At 49.4% G+C, this 24,891-nt stretch overlaps 2 protein-coding genes across 5 annotated transcripts in view; one reads left to right on the top strand and one right to left on the bottom strand.

The window, feature by feature from the left end:
• The first annotated feature begins 934 nt into the window (after nucleotides 1-934).
• On the top strand, nucleotides 935-17,600 carry alg13 (ALG13 UDP-N-acetylglucosaminyltransferase subunit). 3 transcript variants are annotated; one of them, XM_048995178.1, is made up of 25 exons: nucleotides 935-1,162; nucleotides 1,683-1,796; nucleotides 2,159-2,242; nucleotides 2,358-2,408; nucleotides 2,483-2,529; nucleotides 2,901-2,973; nucleotides 3,288-3,369; nucleotides 3,639-3,801; nucleotides 5,990-6,059; nucleotides 6,131-6,239; nucleotides 8,185-8,249; nucleotides 8,716-8,816; nucleotides 8,914-9,026; nucleotides 9,598-9,838; nucleotides 10,676-10,786; nucleotides 11,001-11,151; nucleotides 11,651-11,795; nucleotides 12,625-12,660; nucleotides 13,466-13,521; nucleotides 14,886-14,957; nucleotides 15,034-15,214; nucleotides 15,365-15,484; nucleotides 15,604-15,644; nucleotides 16,847-17,009; nucleotides 17,110-17,600. In XM_048995178.1, exons 2-25 carry the CDS (start codon nucleotides 1,710-1,712, stop codon nucleotides 17,373-17,375), a joined length of 2,628 nt encoding a protein of 875 aa, XP_048851135.1. In that variant the 5' UTR covers nucleotides 935-1,162; nucleotides 1,683-1,709; the 3' UTR covers nucleotides 17,376-17,600. The 3 variants fall into 3 exon arrangements, with proteins under 3 accessions (XP_048851135.1, XP_048851133.1, XP_048851134.1); XM_048995176.1 differs by lacking the exon at nucleotides 935-1,162 and adding an exon at nucleotides 1,300-1,448; XM_048995177.1 differs by lacking the exon at nucleotides 935-1,162 and having other exon boundaries at nucleotides 1,525-1,796.
• Nucleotides 17,601-19,044: 1,444 nt separating this feature from the next.
• LOC125720181 (short transient receptor potential channel 5-like) overlaps nucleotides 19,045-24,891 on the bottom strand; it is a 54,788-nt gene continuing 48,941 nt past the window's right edge. For both annotated transcript variants that reach the window (XM_048995357.1, XM_048995356.1), the window contains 3 exons: nucleotides 22,497-22,538; nucleotides 21,731-21,820; nucleotides 19,045-21,451 (listed from right to left, as the gene is read on the bottom strand). In XM_048995357.1, coding sequence (XP_048851314.1) covers nucleotides 20,624-21,451; nucleotides 21,731-21,820; nucleotides 22,497-22,538 — 960 coding nt within the window. In that variant the 3' untranslated portion in view covers nucleotides 19,045-20,623. The remainder of the gene's footprint in view (nucleotides 21,452-21,730; nucleotides 21,821-22,496; nucleotides 22,539-24,891) is intronic.

The following is a 24,891-nucleotide window of genomic DNA, read 5'->3' as shown; positions in this document are numbered from 1 at the left end:
GGACGTAGCCCAGTACCCTACCCTGTGTGCCAGGACGTAGCCCAGTACCCTACGCTGTGTGCCAGGACGTAGCCCAGTACCCTACGCTGTGTGCCAGGACGTAGCCCAGTACCCTACCCTGTGTGCCAGGACGTAGCCCAGTACCCTACCCTGTGTGCCAGGACGTAGCCCTGTACCCTACGCTGTGTGCCAGGACGTACCCCTGTACCCTACGCTGTGTGCCAGGACGTAGCCCAGTACCCTACGCTGTGTGCCAGGACGTAGCCCAGTACCCTACGCTGTGTGCCAGGACGTAGCCCAGTACCCTACCCTGTGTGCCAGGACGTAGCCCAGTACCCTACCCTGTGTGCCAGGACGTACCCCTGTACCCTACGCTGTGTGCCAGGACGTAGCCCAGTACCCTACGCTGTAGCCTGATGTTCGCCTCCCCAGAAATGTAACTACAAGCATCAGACTGCAGTGTGGGGTACAGGGCCTCCAAAATCTACACCAATAAATCAGCCTTTACACTTGCCCATTTTTCCCGCTTCCAACACATTAACTTCAAGAATTGAGCATTGTCTTGCGTGATATATATGGGCCCCTGACAGATGCAATTGTAACGAGATAATCAATGTTATTCACGTCACCTGTCAGTGGTTTTAATGTTACAGCTGATCAGTGTAATGTCAAATATATATATATATATTAACATTGTAACAATGCCAGTTTCCTTACTAAATAACGTAGGTTATTTAAAAAAAACTTGTGGTTAACATACTTCATCCCTGCTACTGTAGGAATGACAGGCCTAATACTTTTCAAAATTTAAAAATGATTTAGCCTGGCAATAAGGTTTCGTTCGTTTTAGTGCCCCCAAAACAATAATGCTCCTGTCTAATTTAAAAAGTCCCTCTCAGGTTTCCAATCCACTTAAACGCTTATGAAGTTCGTTTGCCGTGGTTAGGAGACGACGCTGAACATCCCGTAGCTGAACTGTCTTTCGCTTGGAAACAGTCGCACGTTTCACGCATCCAGCTGCAGGCCTGTTCGACCTGTATAGCAAGAAATGTTCTGAAAGGCGCAAAATTTGCTTTTTTAATAGGCCAACCCTTCATTTTTCTATTCAGAAGTCATTTACGCAAGAAACAAACGAATCAGTACACCATCAAATAAGGACACGGTATAACTCCTGTGGTATTTATAAGCACCATTTTACGAAAACGTGCAACATATAAATAAACCAATATAAAACTTTATTATTAATAATGATAATAATAGATTAGCGTTTGCGAAAGCATTCAAATAACCATCTGTTTCCAGTAAGTATCATTTTAATAGACGACAGTTAAACGACACGCTGTCCATCAGAAACCGCTAACAAGCAAAAGGCCTCCCCACTGACTAAAAATGCTCTGACGGCCAACACAGTAGTTATGGGGGATGCTTTTCACGGTAACGTTTTTCGGGTGAGTGCAGGCAGTAGCGGCCACTGCTCCACCGGAGACACGCGCATAGGCGGGCTGTGCACGCGGGCGGCGCCCGCTAATCAGTGCGCATTTGTAACACGTGCATGATCCCTCCGACTGGGAAGGAGACTTTCCACCTTCACGCTCTTCCTTTTTTCCGTTTACACGGAGAGTTATGAAGCTTGGCGTGTTTAATGTTGTCTTTTATTTCTGATTTACTTTGAAAAAATGCAGAAATCCTTGAAGAAGTTTTTTTTGAATATGGACGATTACCTGGCTAGCATCGGCCTATATCGGAAAATGATGGCTCGGGATGCGTCCTGTCTATTCCGAGCTGTTTCCGAGCAGGTAAAAAGTTATGCATAACAGCTCCTAAATTGTAACGGACATTTAATTTGCCATGGTGTTTTACAGACAGAATTATCCTCACTGTTTGCTCCGGTATTTACTTCAGTGCTCTCACAGACCATAGTTTGTTATCTTAAATATTGCATTTGTATATCGGTTTGTAAATATTTTCAGTTAGTCGTTGCTTGTGTTTATCAACAAATTAGTTTACGTCGTTCCTCTGTGATTATATATTTGAACGACTGTTACCATTTCGAGCTGAATTTAGACATGTTATGCCCATGGTTTTAAATGCAAGTGAAGTTTTCATTTTCATTACCACAAATATGTGGATCATTTATTCATCTGCTTGGTTTGTTTAGCTTTACTACTCGCAGAACTACCACCAGAAGATCAGAAAGGACTGCGTCAGTTTTATGCGGGCTAATAGATGCAACTTTGAGCCCGTAAGTGACCGTTTGCGGCTCTCACATCGCCGCGGGTCACGAAATGCGGCTCGCTGACTGGCTGTCTGCCCCCCTCCTCCCAATTTATTTATTCCTCTCTCTCCGTTTTCCCCAGTTTGTTGAGGGATCCTTTGAGAAGTACCTGGAGCGCTTGGAGGACCCCACGGTGAGTCAGTCCGCACTCTACCGCATTTCGTCTCCGTTGATTAGATGTTTGACGCAGCTGTTGTTTTATGGCAGGAGACAGCCGGACAAGTGGAGATAAAAGCTCTGTCTTTATTATACAGGTATGGCCTCATCCTCATCGATAATAGCGTTTTTTTTGGGGGGGGGGGGGCTTGCTTTTTCCTGATGTTTAATAAAATTATAAACTCTGTGATTGAAATCCCTTTAAAGAACATTAACGCTATTATGTAAATTTATTTAAATCAGTGTAAAATATGTATACAGAAAGGCGGTGGTATACAGGGGAGTAGCCGTTAGAAACGTCTGGTCGGTACTAGACAGAATCGCACACACAGCTGCGCGTGGTGGGCCTCTGCGCGTGGTGGGCCTCTGCCGCTTATGTCATAGCGGGCTGTGTCCACTGTGATTCGTCTGAGATTCCGATATTAAACTTTTGGCCTGACTTACCACAAGTTCTGATTTATCTTTGCAGGCGGGTCTTTGTTATTTACAGGTACCCTGGAAAGCCTCCCACGGAGATCGCGGATGAGGAGTACCCTGAGAAGGTAGGGGGGCACACGGAGCCCTATTGAGGTTTGCTGTGGAAAGCTGCCCCCCCCCCCCCTTGTCTGTGCTTTGACAGAAGCGTCTGGTTCAGCTATGTCCAACAGATGGCGCCCTTGTACAGATCAGCTGTGCCACTTCAACTTTCTGTTGCTCTTATAAAGCTGTGTGTGTGTGTGTGTGTGTGTGTGTTTGCAGATAGAAGATAATTGCATGTCTCTAATTTGCATGCTGATGTAGGATGGGAACATTTGTCTTGCTCTTTTGAGTAACTGGTTCCACCTCATGGTCTGGAGTCGCTCACTGTCCCTTTCAGATTTTGCTGTGCTGCTCCAGTAACGGGCACTATGATACTGTGTACCCCAGGTGCTACCCGGTGGACGCAGCCTTCTGCCAGGGTAAGAGCTATGGGCTCCAGGCCTGGTCTGTACACCAGTCCTGCACGTGCCACTGTATGAGTTGCCTGCCTCTGCTGCTTAGATTGCGATAGCTTGCAAATGAAACCAGGCACATAACGGAAGATTCCCCCCTTCCCATTGTTAAAGGGAACTTCAGTTGGTCCTCGATGATGATGATGATGATGATGATGATGATGATGATGATAAACTGCTAAGTGGCACTTCTGTCTGTAATTGACTTGTGTGTGTGCGTGTCTGTTCACTCACAGCGCTGCTCTACCAGCTGCTGTACTGCAAGGTCCTGGGTGTCGACGACTGTGAGGTCCAAGCAGCCCTGGATACCTTTCGCAGTGCGGGACGCCGTTACCGTAACAGCCTGTCTCTGTGCAGCGAGGACGCAGGTTACGACACGCCAGATGACCGCTGTCAGAGGTCTGTGTGCGTGCGCACCCAGCTCTGCCCACCTGCTTTTACCGCGGTGCTGAGATTCTCAGCTGGCAGTAACCTGTGTTTCTGGCATTAGGATGCCCTTGGTATTACACTGGTGCAGTTTAGGTCTATAACGATGTTACGTTAATAAAGTAAACTAATTGTCAGATTAATCAAGCAATTGTTTATATAGGCCTGTAATATACTTTGCAATTGGCACAAGCTAGGAACCAGCCAGGCTTTGCAGGGTGCATTCACTGTCACGCTTACGGTCAGCTGAGGCAAACCAATTCACTTTAAGTTGCATGTTTTTGGACAGTGGGAGGAAGCTTGAGGATCTGTCAAAGCCACGCCCACATGCAGTGAACATGCAGACACACTAAACTAACCACTCTGTAACTGCTGCTCTCACTGCACGATGTGAGGTGTTATGCACATGCAGATGTCACATGGTGAGCACTGCGATAGTCAGCATGGGTTGAGTCCATCAATAAGTACTCGGGCACTTAAGAAAGTTTAGCATTTTTAATAATGGTTGTTTTTCAACATTATGTGGCATGTTGTTGGATTCACTCATTGACAATGTGGCAGGACTGTGAGAAAGGATGAGTGAAGGAGAGAAAAGTGAACAGGAACCCATGACCAAAGGACTCCGGCCGTATGGAGATACTGGCTTAGCTTGCAGCACCACCAATGTATCAAGCAAAGATGTTGGTAGATAAGTTCTGCTTGGTTACAGTTCATTTTCAACTCTAACATATTGCAGACTTCAAATATCACAAAATATGGTCACAGAAAAGAGAAAAATATGGTTATGTACCGTAAATAATTTGAGTCAGTGGTAAATGCTACTCTGAGAGACTAAATGGCTATGTTCGCCTTACTGGCTGAGGCTGTCAAACCCGAATATCTCCCTTTAAGTTGCATTGCAGTCAGGCTGTGCTGATATTTGTGTCCCCCCCCCCCAGCATGCTGCTTCTTTACTTGCACCCTCATCAGCCAGGCTCTATCTTCCTTCCGCCGTGTTGATGTGTAGTCGAGAAGGAAAATGTTAATTGATGTTTTTTTTTTTTTTTAAATCCAGTAATGGAGTTTAATCGCGTAATTGTGACGGCTGTAGTAGTTACACAGATCCCTGCATCTTTGGAGAGTCGTGATGAATGCGGCTGCACGTTTACTGTGATTACACACTCTGTCCTTAAGCAGAAGCCTCTGCGTTAGTCACTTCGTGGACATAGGTGCCAGTCTCGCATCTTTTTGCAGGATCATCATTCTAAATCTGCTACCTGAAAGCCTTTTGTAAAGACGTGTGACTGGGCTGGCGGGTTTATGCTCTTGCTACTCAGCTGATTAATATCAGATGGGAAGTGACCTCACCTGGGCTACGTTTATTTAAACGGAGACTGATTGTAACACGTGTTCAACTATGGCTGGGATCCATTGCAGGCACTGCCTTTTGAATTCAGCGTGGTACATGCTGCTGCTGATTGGTGTGTGTGTGTGGGTAACACCTATGACACACAATCGAAAGAAAAAGTACCTCGGTTTATTGCCCAATGTTTCACACCGTTTCGAGGAAACGACATTCAGCTCATAAGAAAATGCTGCCTGTCGTTTTCAGGTTGAATGTGCCCCTGGTCTGTTTTGTGAAATGGGCTCCTTGCTTAATGTCACACCTTCAACACTAATCAGTTAACTAATTGCTGGGATGCAAGGTTGCATTGATGCACGGGTGAACTCGGATAAGACATACTGGGCATTTTGATGTTAACCCTCAAAAACAACGCTGCAGTCCTCCTGAATATTTAAATATGTAAATTGTAGCTTCGCTTGTAAACTTTGGCATTTGTGAATGGAAAGTTAGTAGTAGACCGATTGTCGTTTGGGTAGCAGGTCTCAGTTTGGAGGTAAAGGAGCAAAAACCCATTTCTGGTCGCTTGGTGCTGCTTTCAAACGGGCACGTCTGAACTGGAACTGAACAGGAAGTCTGTACACTGATGTGTTTCTCAAATCGGTCCTTGGGCTCCCAGACAGCTTACTCTTTTGAGGGAGCAAAAACGTAGGTCAAGGACCGGGTTGAGAAGCACTGATCTGGTCACACACATGTCTCTAATCTTCACAAAAGAACTTCCTTTTTTGGGGCTCCTCACATCAAAATGTTTCTAATTCTGTTGGTCTGAATCCTCGACAGGGAGGACTGGGAGCTGAATGGTCTCTGTCATTCGGAGGACAAAGTGAGACTGTCGGCTGAGGAGTCAAAGGTCAGTATCCTGCACAAAAGATCATCTCCCATTGACAGCTGCACTGTGGTAATCGGGCTTTTTTTCCCCAGGTTCTAGAGGGTGCTGCTAAGCTCTCTCTGCCTTACAAAGCTCTCAAGGCTCTGGACCCAGAGATGTACCGCAATGTGGAGTTTGATGTCTGGCACGACTGTCGGAAAGGTACATAGTGCCCTGCCGGTATATAGCGCGCCCTGCCGGTATATAGCGCGCCCTGCCGGTATATAGCGCGCCCTGCCGGTGCAGAGCGTGCCCTGCCAGCCTGCTGTCCAGTAGCAGGCTATCCAGTGAGTTGACTGCTGCTTTGTCTGCCTCTTGCAGCTCATCAATGCTGCCTTTGACTTCTGTTAATTTTAATACAGCCCTGGCTAAGTGTGGGGCTGCATTGTTACTGACTGACTAATTGGGCTGTGTCAGTCTTCCAGAGCTCTGTCTTGTTTTGTAGCGTTTATCCCTAATTGTGGCCCACGGTTGGCACTTCTTTCTAAATTTGATCCGTGACTATTTTGGCACGATCCGTAATGTCTGTCTGTGATTCCGGGGTGAATCGGGGAAGCCAGTGCTGCGGTTTCTGAAATGTTGCAAGTGTGTTAGTTTATTAGCTAAACGATAGTGGAGTAGTGCAAGGTTTCCGTGGGGCCTCAAGTCTGAAATCAAGTAATCTGAGTTTTGGACCTTTGATGCCTTAAAATATCTTGAATACATTTTTTTAGGGATCTTAGTAATTGATTGGATTATGACGTCAACGTAACTTTTATTAAGTTTAAAGCGTAAATGTACGTCTTGTTTTTAAATGTGTATTTGGGAAAAAATGATCACGCTGTAACAAAATGACAAAACGGAACCAACGTGGACCCAAAAAACGCGACACACATCCTGGTTAGATCTTGGAGCGCACCCTGTGGTGTGTGAGCCAACATGGCGTCTTCTCGCATAAAAAAACAAAACTGGATATACATTTAGAATGTGAAATTACTTTGTAATTTGATTTTCCTTCATACCTTTCATTGTTTTCTGTTGGTATGGATGTGAAATAGATTTTAAATTGCATTCATAACGGTCTTAAAAAGGTCTTTAAAAATCTTAAATTTTAACTTGTTGAAACCTGCAGAAACCCTGTTATCAATCAGGCAATTTTATTTTAAAACCTAATATAATCAATTTAAGGTGGTTTGGCCAAAGACGGTGTGGAGGCGTTGCACACTACTGGATTCAAAATTCAATTCACACTGAATTTTTGTGATATTTACAAAGCAAAACAGGAACTGTTAAATGTACTTAGAATCAGCCACAGCCACATGGAACTTAGCTACCACCAGTGTATCAGATAAGCTGATGTTGCTGATCTAATTGCATATTTTTGCTCAATACTATGTCTATGGAATTCAGAATATTTCCATGCAGCGGAAGGCTGCCATTTAGTGTCCATTTCTTGTTTACTTTTTTTCTCCTTTTATTTTTTGCTAAATTTCTTGCAAACGCGCCACACTGTCTGAGAGCACCAGCAAGGATGAAAATGATCGATTGGGTCAATGAGCGAAAGTATGGGCAACCTTACGCTTAAATACGCTAAATGATCTTGAGAATCATTTAAAATAAATTATGAAAATTACCAAGCTTGTTTTGTTTTGATTGTGTTTCAGTGAAAATCTCCGCCCGTTGATTCATGCCATGAGCCCCACCCCCGAAAATTGGCGAACTTTGTCGATGAGGTTTCAAAATGCATGAATAATGTTGCTTTTGAATATTCCTCATACTGCAGTATGTATGTATATGCGTGAAATGTATATGTATGAAAAATTACATGCCTCCGAGGCTGACTCCCAGCCCAGTTGACCATACATCGCAAGGACCGAGACATAGTGTATGATGTCCAAATTAACACTGCATGTTGTACAGGCCTAGTGGAGGCTAAAACTGTCTAAGGCAGTGCTGGTATCGGATGGGATTGCAAATGAAATGAAGGTTCAGAAGTCCGCAGGTGTCTGCCCTCTGTCCCTGCCTTTGCTCGTTTGCTCGTTTCGTTTCGCTCGGTTTGCTTGAGGACCACGGAGCTTTTCGCCGAGCTTTCATGCCTCTCTATTTGTCTTCCATGGCTGTGGGGCAGAAATGCAGAAGACTGACTACATGGTGTTTGCTGGCAGACAGTACTTCCTGGGCGACAAATGCCAGGTACGAGGGTGTCCACTGCAGTGGCTGCAGGCAGGGGGTGCTACAGTACAGTTCGAACCCGGAGACTTTGATATTCTGCCTGGTGTCGGACAGTGTTCGACAGTGGGCTGATGATGAATACACTGGTGTATTAGATGCTGTTTGGGTGCTAAGAAGGTAGGTGCTGCTGAAGCCACTGTGTTTACAGCTTTAAACACACAATCATTAGTTAATGATGCTTAAATAAGATGCAGTGCCGTCTATGCCATGAGTAAACTATAAAGCCAGAATACCCTGAATAATTAGCTAGAAATGTCATTGGTGTTAACAAAGGGATGTTCTTCCACAAAAAACATAAATGCATTAATGCCCAAACTAAGAGGATTTACTGAGGACTTGCGTAAGGCAGCTGTGAGATGTCTGTGAGCCCCTGCTGGGTGAGCGGCGGCTGCTTTGGGCTGTCAGAACGTGTCCTGGGCTTCTGCAGGTGCGTTTGGACCCCAAGGGGAAGTTCTACAACGCCTTCATCCAGGAGGTGGGCACGCATGCCAGTGCCGTCACAGTCTTCATCGAGGAGCTCGGGGAGAAGTGAGTGGCGCCACCTCCTGCCCCCCGAACCCGAACCCCGCCCGGGGTTAGGTTATCAGCTGAGCGTCTGGGGGCTCTGACTTCTTCCTCCCCCCAGGCACCTGGTGTCCCTGACCAACCTCAAGCCTGTGAACCCCGTCCCGGCCTGGAACGTGTGTGCCGGCCGCAAGGGGCCCTTCGCCAGGTCCGAGCAGTACCCGGGGGAGCTCGGTACGATACCCCCCGCCCCCAAAGCTCCACTTGGCACATCTGAGAGCTTGGCTGTGCAACAATGGTTTTGCTAGCGATAGCGTTCTAATGGAGTGTGCTTGTGCTCGCAGCGGCTTTTGCTATGAGAGTAAATGAGCTGAGATGTCAGCGACGAGCACCAGTCTGTGTAATTTCTGTTGGTGTGCACCTGCTGCTATCATCCACAGCTACAAAACTCTTGGAGGGGGGGGGGGGAGCGGCTTTGGATTTGTACACAGACATATTCATTTTGCTCTGTGAATACACTGAGCAGAACATTTTGCATATTAGCATAAGAACGGATCATCTGCCATGGAGTGAAGGTAGATTCTAAGTAGTGTTTTTCTTTAGATGTGGAATGAGGAACGACTATTATCTGAAGAGCAGCCCCATCCCAAATATTGCACCTTACTGTCTGTGTGTAGTAGTGCAGTGTTCTCTGTGCCACTGTCAGTGTACTGAGTTCTCATGGACTTCAGTCATTCGGTGTGTGGACCCACTGGAAGTCTATGATGACCGTGTCCTGCAGTTGAAATCGTTGTTCCCCCCCCAGACTCAGATATGAGAGGGAAGCGCCGCTTCTTCAAGAAGCCCAAAGGGAAGGAGATGCTGCTGGCTGTGTCCTACAGCCGCTCCCAGCCTGGCCTCCCTCCTCGCCTGCAGCCCAGCCCCACTGGGGTTCCATCTGGCCGTGCCCCCCCCATGCACACTCACCCCCCACCACCTGGCCTGCCCTACGAGCAGTACAGAGCCCACCCAGGCCCGAGGGCCCCCCGTGGATATGGGCCTCCAAGGTGAGTGTGTGGCTGTGCGGTGCCCAGGCTGAGCCTTGGTACGCTGTGTTGGTTACAGGCCCCCAAGGTCAGTGTGTGGCTGTATGGTGCCCAGGCTGAGCCTTGGTACGCTGTGTCGGTTACAGGCCCCCAAGGTCAGTGTGTGGCTGTGCGGTGCCCAGGCTGAGCCTTGGTACGCTGTGTCGGTTACAGGCCCCCAAGGTCAGTGTGTTGCTGTGGGGTGCCCAGGCTGAGCCTTGGTACGCTGTGTCGGTTACAGGCCCCCAAGGTCAGTGTGTGGCTGTGCGGTGCCCAGGCTGAGCCTTGGTACGCTGTGTCTGTTACAGGCCCCCAAGGTCAGTGTGTAGCTGTGCGGTGCCCAGGCTGAGCCTTGGTACGCTGTGCTGCTTATGGTGACTTTACTGAAAGCAGTCTCCATGTTGTCAGTCAGTCTTGCTTTAACCATGTAGGGAGATGCGTGCGGTAACACTGCGCTGTTACACTGTGTGTGTGCCTTTTCCCACCATATCGGCGTCATTGGTTCTCATGTTGCTATAGGAACTTCTTGTAGTTTTTCCTGATGTACCCTGGATGATTTTGTCTCGTTGGTGAGCCTGGGGTTTATTGACTGTTCACGTTGTAGAGAAAATCGGGAAAGTGTTTTCGGAATGTCGGTTTCCAGGATCGGGGGAATCACTTTGCTGTGATCTATCCTTGCGGTGCGGGGGGAAGCATTCCGAGTGTTAAGTCCAGGCAGGACCACCCTGGCATTTTAATGTCGCTTGGGCTTTATGGCTTTATGAGTTCAATGTCATTACCTTCTCTAACGAGACTTTCTCATCCCGCCTCTGCCTGAAGCTCCGCCCGCTTTCTGAACCGGCACCATCTGGTGGCCCCCGAGGTGGCGTACTACACAAACCCTGGCAAACGCTGCTACCAGACCTGTGACAGCTACTCCTACCGGTCACGGTAAGTGGGCGTGCCTGGCATTGGGCATTCGGCCGGAATTACACCCCTCGTTAGCAGGGGTGGAGTCACAGCCCAAAGAAAGTCTTAACTGAACCAGAACAGCGGACCGTATGGGGGCCATTCTGCATCTCGGGGTGTTCAGCTTTGTTAACGGTGACCTGCTGTGGGGGAGTCTGGGTCTTCCATGGATACCGTGAACGTGGCTCGCTTTTAGCTCCTGTGGCAGAAGTCGGCGCCAGGCGGCCAGTAAGGAGTGCCAGTTCAGCTTCGTCCCTGAGAGCGGGGAAGAGCCCGCGGATGTGGAGGGCACCATCACCTTCTACGAGATCGAGGAAGGAGACGAGGCCGCCTTCCCTCCCCTGCCTGTGAGTTGGCTCGCCCCATTACCAAGCTGAATGGCGTAACTTGAGATCTGCTGGATCTGTGCTGGCTGAGACTGGGAGTCTGGTAATCCGTACAGGAATTCTGACCACACCGCAGCCTCGCTGATGCTCTGTAGGTTAAGGTCATTGAGCCCTGCCCACAGCCCACTGTTATTGTGGGTCCTTCTCGACAGGTTCTTAATGTCCCGGCATGTTCCTGTCCTGTCCTGTCCTGTCCTGTCCCTGATTGCTGTCTGGCAAACCTTGAAGTGTTTGTTGTCGTCCTTTAGCTTTGATCACAACTTTGTGGCCTTTAAAAGACTTCCGTCCTATTGAATGAAAAAATGTTAGTGGTCCTGTGAAGCCTCATCTCTGTTCTGACAAGTAAAATCTCTGAGACAGTCGGGTAAACCCATGAAAAGGCTCCGGGTTATGACGGGGTGGAAGGATTTGATTGGCTTTGGAGTCCTGTGACTTGGCATGCGTGTCCCTCTGTCTCCAGGGACAGGCGGTTCCTAGCTCCATTGTGCCGGCTTCCACCACCTTCTGGGTGCAGAGGGGACACAGCCCCATCCCAGCAGCTGGCAAGCAGACCATGACCTCGTCTGAGGAGGACCCTGATGAGAGGAGCAATGGCGGCGAGCAGGGTAGGGGGGGCAGAACCAGGGGCAAGCAGGGTAGGAGTGGTGGGGGGGGGGGACCAGGGCTGAGTGGGGTGGGGGCAGGGAACCAGGGACAAGCGGGGTGGGGGGGGGACCAGGACTGAGTGGGGGGGGGGGGGGACCATGGACAAGCGGGGTGGGGGGGGGACCAGGACTGAGTGGGGTTGGGGGGGTACCAGAGCAAATGGGGTAGGAGGGGTGGGGGTGGGGGGGGGGCCAGGACTGAGTGGGGTAGGAGGGGTAGGAGGGGTGGGGGGGGGCCAGGACTGAGTGGGGTAGGAGGGGTGGGGTGGGGGGGGGGGGGGGGCAGGACTGAGTGGGGTAGGAGGGGGGGGGGGGGGGGGGCAGGACTGAGTGGGGTAGGAGGGGTGGGGGGGGGGGGGGGGGCCAGGACTGAGTGGGGTAGGAGGGGTAGGAGGGGTGGGGGGGCCAGGACTGAGTGGGGTAGGAGGGGTGGGGGGGGGGGGGGCAGGACTGAGTGGGGTAGGAGGGGTGGGGGGGGGGGGGGGGGGGGCCAGGACTGAGTGGGGTAGGAGGGGTGGGGGGGGGGGGGGCAGGACTGAGTGGGGTAGGAGGGGTAGGAGGGGTGGGGGGGCCAGGACTGAGTGGGGTAGGAGGGGTGGGGTGGGGGGGGGGCCAGGACTGAGTGGGGTAGGAGGGGGGGACCAGGGTTAGAAGAGTACGCCCCCCACTCTTCCATAAGCCCTGCTTATGCACCAAGAACGAGCATCTGGAAGAATGCTGGTAAATTTCCCAGGATGCTGAGTGGTAGAGTCTGTATAAGCTGACTGGTTTGCTTCCATGTCCACCACAGGTGAATATCCGGAGGATTACATGTACACAGCCACAGGTCTGTTCGTGCTCATTGACACTGAACATTGGAGGTGATGGGGGGGGGGGGCCTTTAACACTAGAGCCACCAACGTTTTTCGACCTCCTTTACCGCAAGCGGCACGTACTGCTGCCTATCGCACCTGTGGTTTTTGTTAGTGGGCCATGGCATTAGTATAGTGCTCAGCCATCAAGAAAACAATGGGACAGTCAATAATTCTCACAGCAGGGGGCTGTTACCCCCCAAAAAGCCTGTAATGCAGCGTGTTTCTCATGATTTTGTGCTCATTGATGTAAGTATTGCTTTTGATAAGATTAATTTCACAAATTTAATCTAATCCCACACTGTAATAAAAGCCTTGCTTCAGCATATATACCAGAAGAAATGATCACTTAAGCTTGGAAAAACGATTAATCTTGCAAAGATCAAAAGTGACACAGGTAATGTATTCATTTTATATTTCATTTTATATTTGTCGGAGCAACAATGCAAACCTCAATGAACATGAAATCCCCAAAAAACTACATCTGTTTCTCTGACACACAAAATAGTCTGTGTTTGAAAACTCTTCGTTTTTACGATTTCTCGACCAAGCCGCCACTGTTAGGAACATGCAGGTTTTTGGTTGTGGGTGTTAGATTCACTGCTGTAATCGCCACAGATCGCACATTCATGCAAACAAGGGTTTCATGTGCCGTTTTATGTCTGTCTTGGTGGTTAAACGAGTTTGACATTCATTGGCAGCTCTAGTGTTAAATATCTTACAGAAGACTGAAGTTCTGGAGCTGTGCTCTTTAAAGGTGTATCACTTGCTCCTCCACAGACCCTGGTTACCAGAATCCCTCTGTGTTCGCTGCCGCCGAGTCGACCGCCAACTTGGTACGTCCTCAACGCTCCGCAAACCCGCAATCTGTCCTCCCCGGAAACACTCTGCCTTTAATGATATAAGTATATGCCATATGGATATAAGTATTGTGACATCTGACCATTGCACCTACCAGAGCTTTTATTACATCCCATTCCAAATCCATAGGCATCAGTATGGAGTTGCCACTATAACAGCTGCCACTTCCTGGAAGGCTTTACGTAAGATTTTGAAGTGTCTGTAAACCAGGCCAGATCCAACATCAATGCCTGACCTCGCAGAAGCTGAATGGGCAAACATTTCCAATCTCCGTGCGAATTCATCTCAGTGGTGTTCGATGTGGTTGAGATCAGGGCTCGGTAGAGCCAGTCAGGTTCTTCCACACCAAACTCACTCAACCATGTCTTTATGGATCTTGCTTTGTGCACTGGGGTACAGTCATGTTGGAACAGAAAAAGCTTTTCCCCAAACTGTCCCCATAATGTTGGAAGCATAGAATTGTCCAAAATGTCTTGGTATGCTGAGGCATTGAGTTCCCTTCACTGGAACTAAGAGGCCAAGCTCATCCCCTGTAAAACCTCCCCATACCCTTATCCCTTCTCCACCAAACTTTACAGTTGGCACAATGCAGTCAGGCAGGTAACGTTCTCCTGGCAACTGGCAAACCCAGACTCATCCATCAGATAGCCAGTCAGAGAACCATGATCTGTCACTCCACAGAACATGTTTCCACTGCTCCAGTGTTCAATGGCGTCTTGCCTTACACCACTCCAATCTAACGTTTGGCATTGCCCTTGGTGATGTGAGGCTTGCATGCAGTTACTTGGCCATGGAAGCCCATTCCATGCAGCTCCCACTGTACAGTTTTGGTGCTGGGGTTAATGCCAGAGGAAGTTTGTGACTCTGCAGTTATTGAGTCAGCAGAGCACTGGAGACTTTTACACCCTGTGTGCCTCAGCACTCTTGTCACCCTGCTCTGTTACTTTTACGTGGTCTGTCACTTCGCGGCTGAGTTTCTGTTGTTCCTAAATGCTTCCAGTTTGAAATAATACCACTTACAGTTGACCGTGGAATATCTAGCAGGAAAGAAATTTCACAATGGCAATGGCAGCCTATGACAGTGCCTACTTTGAATTCACTGAACTTATCAGAAAGACTCTTTCTTTCACAAATGTTTGGAACCCTGACTGCTTGGCTAATGCTTGATTTTATACCCCTGTGGTAGTGGGTCTTCAGTGATTTAAAAGGCGTGTCCCAGTACTTTTGTCCATATAGTCTATGTGCTAGATTTCAGGTATCCATGTTATACCAGCGAACATTATTATTATTATTATTATTATTATTATTATTATTATTTAAAATCACCCTAATTCTGTAGACTATTCAGGAAGGAGGATCTCGTGCTGGATCTCCACAAGAGGGCGTCGCCACCTACAGTTACTCCCAACAGGTACTGCTGCCCTCCTGCTCTGGGATTGTGTGACACCTCTGTGGTCTGTTCGCCCTTGACACTACCTCTTCTCTAGGTGGTTGTGAAGTCGGCTGTCATCTCCTCCTCCCCCACAGTCAACACTGCCCCTGCAGCCATCTTCACCTCCAACTCCTCCTCATCCTTGGGCAGCTCTCAGACCCCACCGGGCTCACTGGCACCCTCTTCGGGTCTAACCCAAAGCACCATGCTGCCACCTCAGTCCATGGGCAGGCCGGGTAATCCCACATACACCCTAACGCACTTTACTGAACACTCATTATAGCTGTTTGTTGAATCATTGATGTTGTGAGGAGTGCGCAATACCCTAACGCACTTTACTGAACACTGCCCCTCATTACTGCTGTTTGTTCTCTGCCGTTTGGTAGTCTTCTCTGTGCCATACCCCCCCACGCCGCCTTGGTTTGTTAATGAGATGGGGGAAGCCGTCGGAGTGCCCCCCCCGCCGCCGTATTCCTGTGACCCCAATGGCAGTGACCTACCCCAAGGTCAGGGTGCCAGACAGCCGCTTCATCTCAGGCTTCCATGAGACGCCCGCAATCTGCCTTTTCACTCAAGGATGTAATGATGTTTCACGGTAACATAATTCTGTCTCTCCCTCCCCCAGACTGCAAGGTCCTCCAGTATTACTTTAACTTGGGAGTTCAAGTAAGTGACACAGCCGTGGGATTACAGCTCGTAATGGTACCGCATGGGCCTCGAGCCACGCGGAATGTCTGACGGATTTCAAAGGGCTTTGATGCACAATTTATGGTTTTGTTCCCTGTAACAATTACATCAGAGACCAGAAGTGAATGGTCATATGTTTAGGACACACACAGTACCTCATGGTTTTGGAGCATCACGGCACCTTGTACGTCCTGGTCTTGTTCAATAATCATTTTCCGAAGCGTTTGCTAGCCGCATACCGGGTGCATAGTGCTATGCTCTGCAGATGGTCTGTACTGGATCCCGCGTCATCGGACAAACTGTCGCTGATGCCTCATGGCTCTTGGATCACCAGGAAGCAAATGTCTTCCATCTGTGAAGGATTCTCTGCCACAGGTGCAGCAGGACCAGGAAGAGACGGCCTCAGCCCACCGAGACGCGTCCTGGGGGGTATCCGTAAAAACAGTGGGGCTGTGGGTCTTTGAAGCTTAACGGGGGAGGGGCCTGCTTGAAATGACTGAACTTAATGCTGGCTTTCAAATTCCAGCTGTTGTGAGCACACAGGTCACATTTAATCACAGTGTGCTTTCAAAAAGCAGGTCATCTGAAAACAGTGGCCATTGAAACTGCAGTAAGTTGAGGACAGCAGCAGCTGTGGATGTTGGGCAGCAGGATGCCGTTCTGGTTTCCATGGGCCTGTCTGTAGCTCCCCTCAATATCTGAGGGCCCCTGAAAGATGGAAGTGCTGGAACCTGGGTCTGATGCGCGATGGGAATGCAGGTGGTGGTTGCACTGCATTCTGGCTGCATTTTCTCCCCTCTCTCTAAGGGGCAGAGCAGTGTCTCCAAGGGTCTGGGCCAGAGATCCGAAGGTTACTGGTTCAAACCCTATGAATTCCTGGTGTGGTACCACTCTGTTGGACTCTTGAGCAAGGCCCTTAACCTGCAAGTGCTTCGAATTGGGACTTGGTGGCAGGGAAATTTGAGGGGGGTGGTGGCAGGATTGGCACTCCAGCCACTAGGTAAAACTTCACACTGATCCAGTCCAGCTAAGGGCTGCACTCAGGTTCTCGTTCCTGAGGTGCTTTATCGTCCGGTGGGTGTTCCTTGCCTCTCAGTGTAAGGCTGGAGGTGTCAGCATAGTGTCTCTAAGCAGCCTGAACTCAGAGACGGCCCTAATGTGTGCCCCCCCCCCCCCACCAGTGGTACCAGCAGAGTTACTGGCACTCTATGGTGCAGATGCAGCAGGTGTACCAGCCACCCAGCGCTGACGCACCACCCTTCCAGCCCTACAGCAGTGTGCCTCAGGCGTACCCCGAAGCGGGCCATGCAGTCCCCGACCCCCAGGGGGAGCTCTCCGCCTATGGTCAGAATGGCTGCTTTTGCTAGGGTGGGTGGGTCTGGTTATCTTTGGTGTCCATGGATGTGACCTGTGTGGCTTGTTTTTGTTTTTCCCGCCACCCCAGGTGCCCCCTTGCCCCTGGACCCTCCCCCGGCCGCCCCAGGCACTGTGTTCTACCCCATGGTACAGGAGCACTGCGGCCAGCCCTCCCCGCATTCCTACGAGTCCTATGTTCCTGTGCTCCCCACAAGCTTCCACTATATCACGCCCTGGACCCCTGGCCCCACCCAGCCCCCTCTGCACGCCTCCTTTTGCGCCTCCCCCTCCCATCCCATCAGCTACATCGCTACACCTGCCCACCCGGGCCCATTCATCCCGCCCAGCATGTAACGGCTCGCTTGTTAGAGTACAGCACACCCCTCACAGCATCAGTGACAAGCTGCCTGGCTGCTGCCCCACGTGGTTAAACTTCACTTTTGTTTCTGGGTCTGTCTGTAATCCCAGGTTTGGCTGTTCACACCCCGGTTCCTGCACACCTTTCAGGGGAGATATTTATGTTCCTGAGTGTTTTTGTACGTTATTTTTAGGTTTGCATTAATAAACTTGTTTTCCCAAGCACGTGCCCCTGGTGCCTCATTGGAAGCGCGTGTTCATGTCGCTCCACCTCTCCGTTGTTTTTGCTGGAGAGGGCCTCCTTCACAGAGCTTGTTCAGCTACTTGGATATTTGACTAACCTTTTTTTAATAGTGAATTTCCCCTCCTGTGGTGACTCTACAGATCTCTCAGAGCAAAGGCTGAAGTGACTCTATACTTTCACCGCTAGCGACTGGCTGTTAGCGTGCTGGAACTGCTCCTAGGCTAAACGCTCAGCCCTCACGGCAGCTTCCTTTCTACACTTTCACCGTTGGCGACTGGCCGTTAGCGTGATGGATGCGCTCCTTCAGCTAAAAGCTCAGCGTTCAGTACTTTGAAGGGGCTGAGGGGTCATTTTCTTTTTTTTTTCCCCGTTTTGCCAAATTGGATATTTCTGTTTAGGTCTCCCTAAGGGAACCAGGGTTTTATCAGTTTTTTCAGGGTGTGGCGCTGGGGTCCTTGCAGCTGAAGAAGTGAGGGAGTGCTGTGTTTGGTGTGAGGAAGTAGGGCTGTTCAAAGGGGTGCTAATGGAGTGGAAAAGAAGCATTTAGAACAGAAGTGGAAGTGTTTCTGTGGAGATACTCGGAAGCGAAGCTGTGAATGGGGTTGAGGGGGGTGCTGAATGCCTGGAATTCTCAGTGGGTTTAGTGGCCGTCGTACAGCTCGATCATGCCACCAAACCAGCTCTGTGTGTGGTTTCCGATGCACAGAAAGGATCCCTGTGCATCTCACACGTATCGACAGGCGCCTTGGGTTCGAGCGGAGCTGTAGACAGAGGGAGCGTGAGAAAGCTGTACCTTCCTGTGAGCCTGGAAACAGAGAGGCTGGGTAAGGAATGGGTGGGTGGCCATTCTGGGTCACATGCTCATCCTCCTGAACTTGTTTGTAAAACAATTTAATCTTGTTCTGTCTGTACATATGAGGGGAAAATCTGAATGGAGGTCTGCGAGGATGGACAGCAAGGAGAGTGGACAACTGATTGGGGCTGTTATGGGGAAGACGGCACAATGATCTGGGAATCGGGTCAGGAGCTGCCTAGGACCCCGATTATGGGCTCGTCTGAGCACCAGGCTCAGTTTACAGCTGACATTTGAGTGTCGGCCTTTAACTATGTACCTCCATGGAGACTCGGCGAAAGTAGGATGACCACCTCGCTAGACTTATCGCAATTAACCGGGTCTGGCTACAATGGAATTTTTCCGCTTTTTTAAATTAACAATCTGTAAACCCTCTTGCGAGCCCCACTTTGGGAAGCCCTGTACATCACAAAGGTCCGATCATCACTGTACTTGATCATACAGGAGTGACAGAAAGGGCTGAGAGTGTTTGTGTTAATTGAGTCATTAAGCAGAGCAGCTGGAGAAAGGTGCCCAGTGTGCTGGTGGTGGGGGGGTCGGGGGGAAAAAAAATCCGAGCAGATGATTACGTCCATATTTTTATTCAATATACTTTTTAGTCAACAGTGCTGTTGAATTATCAAAAGAAAGGAAAGTTAGCTTTAGCTCGTTTGGTACAGGTTTAAGAAATGTTTCTGTGGAAGATTCTCTGTGCCATCGCTCTTGGAGATGCGTCTTGCCTCACAAAGAACGAAAAAAACCCTAAAAAAAACCACGTCTCACATTCTCGATGGGCAAAACTCAATCGGGCGTGTTTTATTGTACGTGTCTTTAAAAAAAATAATAAATCGTAACAAATCTGCATTTCTGAGAACACGCGTTAAAAAAATAAGTTTTTCTAAGAGAAACAAAATTCCCTCATAAACCTTGTAAATTCTCCCGTCTGTGAAGTAAGTTGAGTATTGAATGAAACCATTCCTTAGAAGAGTAGCTGAAAACGGAACATGGAAAAATGAGATGGGTGTGTGTAAGAAAATGTGCTAGGAACACCATGCATGTGAAGTCATTCATAAAACCAGTTTGGATTCTATTTCAGACTCATTCATCTGAAGAGGACTGACACAGTGATGAGGCTGAATGGTCAAAATTAATGAGGGACACTGACACTCCCCCCCCCACCACCACCACCACCACCTGTCCTGGCACAGCCACTGCCTGCAAGCTGGCAGGATCACCCCTGTGAGATCTCCCTGCATACCGCTTCACAGTGGGTTCTACAGCACCCCTTAAAAGTGAAGATGTTTCCCTTTTACTGCAGGATGTCCAACAGGGGGTGCTATTTGACAGTGATGCTTTGGCAAAAGCGGATGGGTTGGTGTTTCTATGCCGCCGTCGCAGATGGACGACCCAGGTATAAAAAGTAGCCAGATGGGAAACGGCGTCTCCTGACTGCTCAGCCGGTCCGCTCACAGTGCCAACTTCCATTCCTCCGGGGCTGCCCCCGGCGGCACCTGTCAGCCCTGGCGGGGAGCAGGGGGTGCATGGCAGCGGCACAGGGCCCCCAGGGATGGCTCCCGCGATTCCCGGCTCATCAACGGTTCATCCAGACGCCACGAATACCAGCCCCAGCGAGGGAATGAGGTTCGACACCAAGGGTCAACCTTGTGATCCCTCGCATCAACATAAACATCAAGGTAATGCTATTTCTGAGCTAAATTGGTTATTTTTTGATGGAAAAGGGTATTTTCAGGTTACAGAAAATTCCACAGGCAGGTGGAGGATGAAAGCCTTTGACGTGGGTGTCAGCTATGTTCATACTACTATTGCAATAAACTAAGCTCTTCGTTTGTTTTTTTGTCATTTTTCTGTTTTCCTTCTAAGCTAATAATAGTGTTTAATAAAGGAGCCCTGGGTATCACGTGGTAAGCGTGCATGGTCCGGCCTGCCCTGCTGCGTGCGTGCCTGCCCTGCTGCGTGCGTGCCTGCCCTGCTGCGTGCCTGCCCTGCTGCGTGCCTGCCCTGCTGCGTGCCTGCCCTGCTGCGTGCCTGCCCTGCTGGCCCGGCTGCAGGTGCGGTCCACAAGCTTGTGTCAGACGTGCAGACCGGTGTGCAGACCGGCAAAGCTCCACCGGTCACGTCAGTGTCCCTCAGCGTGCCGGCAGGCCTGCTTTATAGCTTTGTTGTCACCGACTCCTCTTGCTCTGCCTCCCAGTGGGAGGAGTCCAGCCCATCGCAGGGCCCTGCCCAACCCTCGAACACGTCCTCACTAGAGTCCAGGAGGTGTGAGCTGGAGGCAGCGAAGCTGGAAGAGCAGTGCAGGGAGGACGGGGGGGTGCGGTCGGGTTGGAGCACTGCTGCCGGGTCCTGCTGGCCCCCCGCAGTGCCAAGGCGGCTCAGGTTCACCTCACTGCGCGTGACATGGCGCTCGGGGGTGAAGCTGAGGTCGGGCCAGGTGGCGGGCGGCTGCAGCAGGCCGTCGGAGATACTGTAGGCGGCCTCGCAGTGTGGCTCTGGCACGTGGCCGTTCATGCGAGAGAACAGCAGCCCTATGCGCTTCAGAGAGTCCCTCTTGGTGCCGGCCAGGCGCTGGAACCTGCCCCCATTCCGGACAGACGAGGAGGAGGAGGCGGGGTCGGGAGGGGGTGGTGAGGACGAGGAGGACTTCTTCAGCCCGTTGCTCTTTGGTTTGTCCTCCACCGACACCCCAAAGGCCGACATGGACTTGAAGAGGGCGGATACACTGAACGCCGCCTCGCGGCTCTTCCTGCCGGATGACGACAGGTTGAAGGTCACGCCCTTCCCTTTGCCACCATCCCGCCCACTGTCTCTGCCCAGGCTCAGTGCTGCCCCTGGGCCTATCCCATCATCGCCACTCTCAGTAGCCTCGTCCTTGAGGGTGATGTCACTGCTGGAGGAGTAGGTGCGCCGTGGTAGCTTCCTGTTCCCCAGCAGGTCCAGCACCTCATAGCGGAAGCTGGAGATGTCCTGCTTCAGCTCCTGTTGGGTGACCACAGTACTCATGTTAACATATAGAGACTGAGCTGACACTTGCAAAGTGATTTACATTTAACAGCCAGCATTTTACAGCTCCAGAAAAGTGGGGGTATCTGCACAGTTGCTTGGCTCTCTCTTCTTGTCTGTAATTTATTATACTTGTATTTATTTGTAGCACCACAGGCAAACCCAAGAGAAACTATTGTGTGTACTTGTACATGGATGTGTTGACAATATAGAACTTAAGTCTTGAGTCAGGAAGGTTCTGGAGCGTGAGTGTACCTTGAAGTTCTCTTCCGTGAGCCCTTCATTGGTCTTGGCGCTCCGGATCATGGCGGCGACGTACCTCTTGACCAGGTTCCTAATGACCTCCTGAAAGGGAGAGACCACAAGCTGGGTCCTACTCCTCAGAGACCCCCTGAGCACAGCGTGCACCCCTGCTCCTGGAATGGGTTTTTGGATGTTTGTTCCCAAAGATTGCAGTGAGGATGTTCGGCAGCTGGACTATTTGAGCACAGACATATTTGCGTTTTGAGTTTACTTAGGAAAACTATTTCGTTCCCCTCATACTCGAAACACATGTATAGCCGGAGGTGAAAATGAGGACCGGCATATATCTGCATGAATTTGCATGTTTAAAAAGGAAGTAACGTTACTGAGAGTCGAGGAGGAGGGGTGGCTTTGGGTGTATGCCAGTGTTATTCAGTGTCAGCCGTATCTACATTATAAGTACTTTTCATTTGGAATGATTGATTCGATAACATTTAAAATGTGAATTTAATAAGGTGCTAATTTTTTCTTTTTATGGTTCAAACTTGAACTTTGAAATATGCTGACTTGCTCATCATTGACTGCTAATTGATTATTGGGATATTTAGTACTTTTTATATTTTAAGGATAAGCTGTTTTCATTCAGAATCCTAATCTCTGATCCCATTGCACTCACAACGCTGCTCTTTGCTGTGTCTGTAATATTCCTTTAAAATCTGATGATTCACAGTCAGCCTGATTCCCGCCATCCCACGCCAAGTCCTGGGTCACCCCATACCTGATAGTGCTGGTTCTGGATCAAGTTGTCAGCATGGCGCTCCTGTGGTTGAACACAAGAGAGGGACGCGCATTAGAGCGGTTGGCATGTACGGTTATCATGATCCATGCTTTTGATGGGTCTGCATGTGTGATTAACATGATCCATGCATTAGAGTAGTTGGCATGTATAGTTATCATAATCCATGCATTTGATGGGTCTGCATGTGCGATTAGCATGATCCATGCATTAGAGCAGTCAGCATTTGCGATTAGCATGATCCATGCATTACAGCGGTTGGCATGTATGGTTATCGTGATCCATGCATTTGATGGGTCTGCATGTGCGATTAACAGGATCCATGCATTAGAGCAGTCAGCATGTGCCATTAGCATGATCCATGCATTACAGCGGTTGGCATGTATGATTATCGTGATCCATGAATTTGATTGGTCTGCATGTGCGATTAGCAGGATCCATGCATTAGAGCAGTCAGCATGTGCGATTAGCATGATCCATGCATTACAGCGGTTGGCATGTATGGTTATCATGATCCATGCATTTGATGGGTCTGCATGTGCGATTAACAGGATCCATGCATTAGAGCAGTCAGCATGTGCCATTAGCATGATCCATGCATTACAGCAGTTGGCATGTATGGTTATCGTGATCCATGCATTTGATGGGTCTGCATGTGCGATTAGCAGGATCCATGCATTAGAGCAGTCAGCATGTGCCATTAGCATGATCCATGCATTACAGCGGTTGGCATGTGTGGTTATCATGATCCATGCATTTGATGGGTCTGCATGTGCGATTAACAGGATCCATGCATTAGAGCAGTCGGCATGTGCCATTAGCATGATCCATGCATTACAGCGGTTGGCATGTATGGTTATCGTGATCCATGAATTTGATTGGTCTGCATGTGCGATTAGCAGGATCCATGCATTAGAGCAGTCAGCATGTGCGATTAGCATGATCCATGCATTACAGCGGTTGGCATGTATGGTTATCATGATCCATGCATTTGATGGGTCTGCATGTGCGATTAACAGGATCCATGCATTAGAGCAGTCAGCATGTGCCATTAGCATGATCCATGCATTACAGCGGTTGACATGTATGGTTATCATGATCCATGCATTTGATGGGTCTGCATGTGCGATTAGCAGGATCCATGCATTAGAGCAGTTGGCATGTATAGTTATCATAATCCATGCATTTGATGGGTCTGCATGTGCGATCAGCATGATCCATGCATTAGAGCAGTCAGCATTTGCGATTAGCATGATCCATGCATTACAGCGGTTGGCATGTATGGTTATCGTGATCCATGCATTTGATGGGTCTGCATGTGCGATTAACAGGATCCATGCATTAGAGCAGTCAGCATGTGCCATTAGCATGATCCATGCATTACAGCGGTTGGCATGTATGATTATCGTGATCCATGAATTTGATTGGTCTGCATGTGCGATTAGCAGGATCCATGCATTAGAGCAGTCAGCATGTGCGATTAGCATGATCCATGCATTACAGCGGTTGGCATGTATGGTTATCATGATCCATGCATTTGATGGGTCTGCATGTGCGATTAACAGGATCCATGCATTAGAGCAGTCAGCATGTGCCATTAGCATGATCCATGCATTACAGCAGTTGGCATGTATGGTTATCGTGATCCATGCATTTGATGGGTCTGCATGTGCGATTAGCAGGATCCATGCATTAGAGCAGTCAGCATGTGCCATTAGCATGATCCATGCATTACAGCGGTTGGCATGTGTGGTTATCATGATCCACGCATTTGATGGGTCTGCATGTGCGATTAACAGGATCCATGCATTAGAGCAGTCAGCATGTGCCATTAGCATGATCCATGCATTACAGCGGTTGGCATGTATGGTTATCATGATCCATGCATTTGATGGGTCTGCATGTGCGATTAACAGGATCCATGCATTAGAGCAGTCAGCATGTGCCATTAGCATGATCCATGCATTACAGCGGTTGGCATGTATGGTTATCGTGATCCATGCATTTGATGGGTCTGCATGTGCGATTAGCAGGATCCATGCATTAGAGCAGTCAGCATGTGCGATTAGCATGATCCATGCATTACAGCGGTTGGCATGTGTGGTTATCATGATCCATGCATTTGATGGGTCTGCATATGCGATTAACAGGATCCATGCATTAGAGCAGTCAGCATGTGCCATTAGCATGATCCATGCATTACAGCGGTTGGCATGTGTGGTTATCATGATCCATGCATTTGATGGGTCTGCATGTGCGATTAGCAGGATCCATGCATTAGAGCAGTTGGCATGTATAGTTATCATAATCCATGCATTTGATGGGTCTGCATGTGCGATTAGCATGATCCATGCATTAGAGCAGTCAGCATTTGCGA

This window comes from Brienomyrus brachyistius, chromosome 24 (assembly GCF_023856365.1).
Source record: "Brienomyrus brachyistius isolate T26 chromosome 24, BBRACH_0.4, whole genome shotgun sequence".
NCBI classification, from domain to species: Eukaryota; Metazoa; Chordata; class Actinopteri; order Osteoglossiformes; family Mormyridae; genus Brienomyrus; species Brienomyrus brachyistius.
Note: the sequence above shows the minus strand (reverse complement) of the source record. Positions and strands in the feature narration are given on the sequence as shown.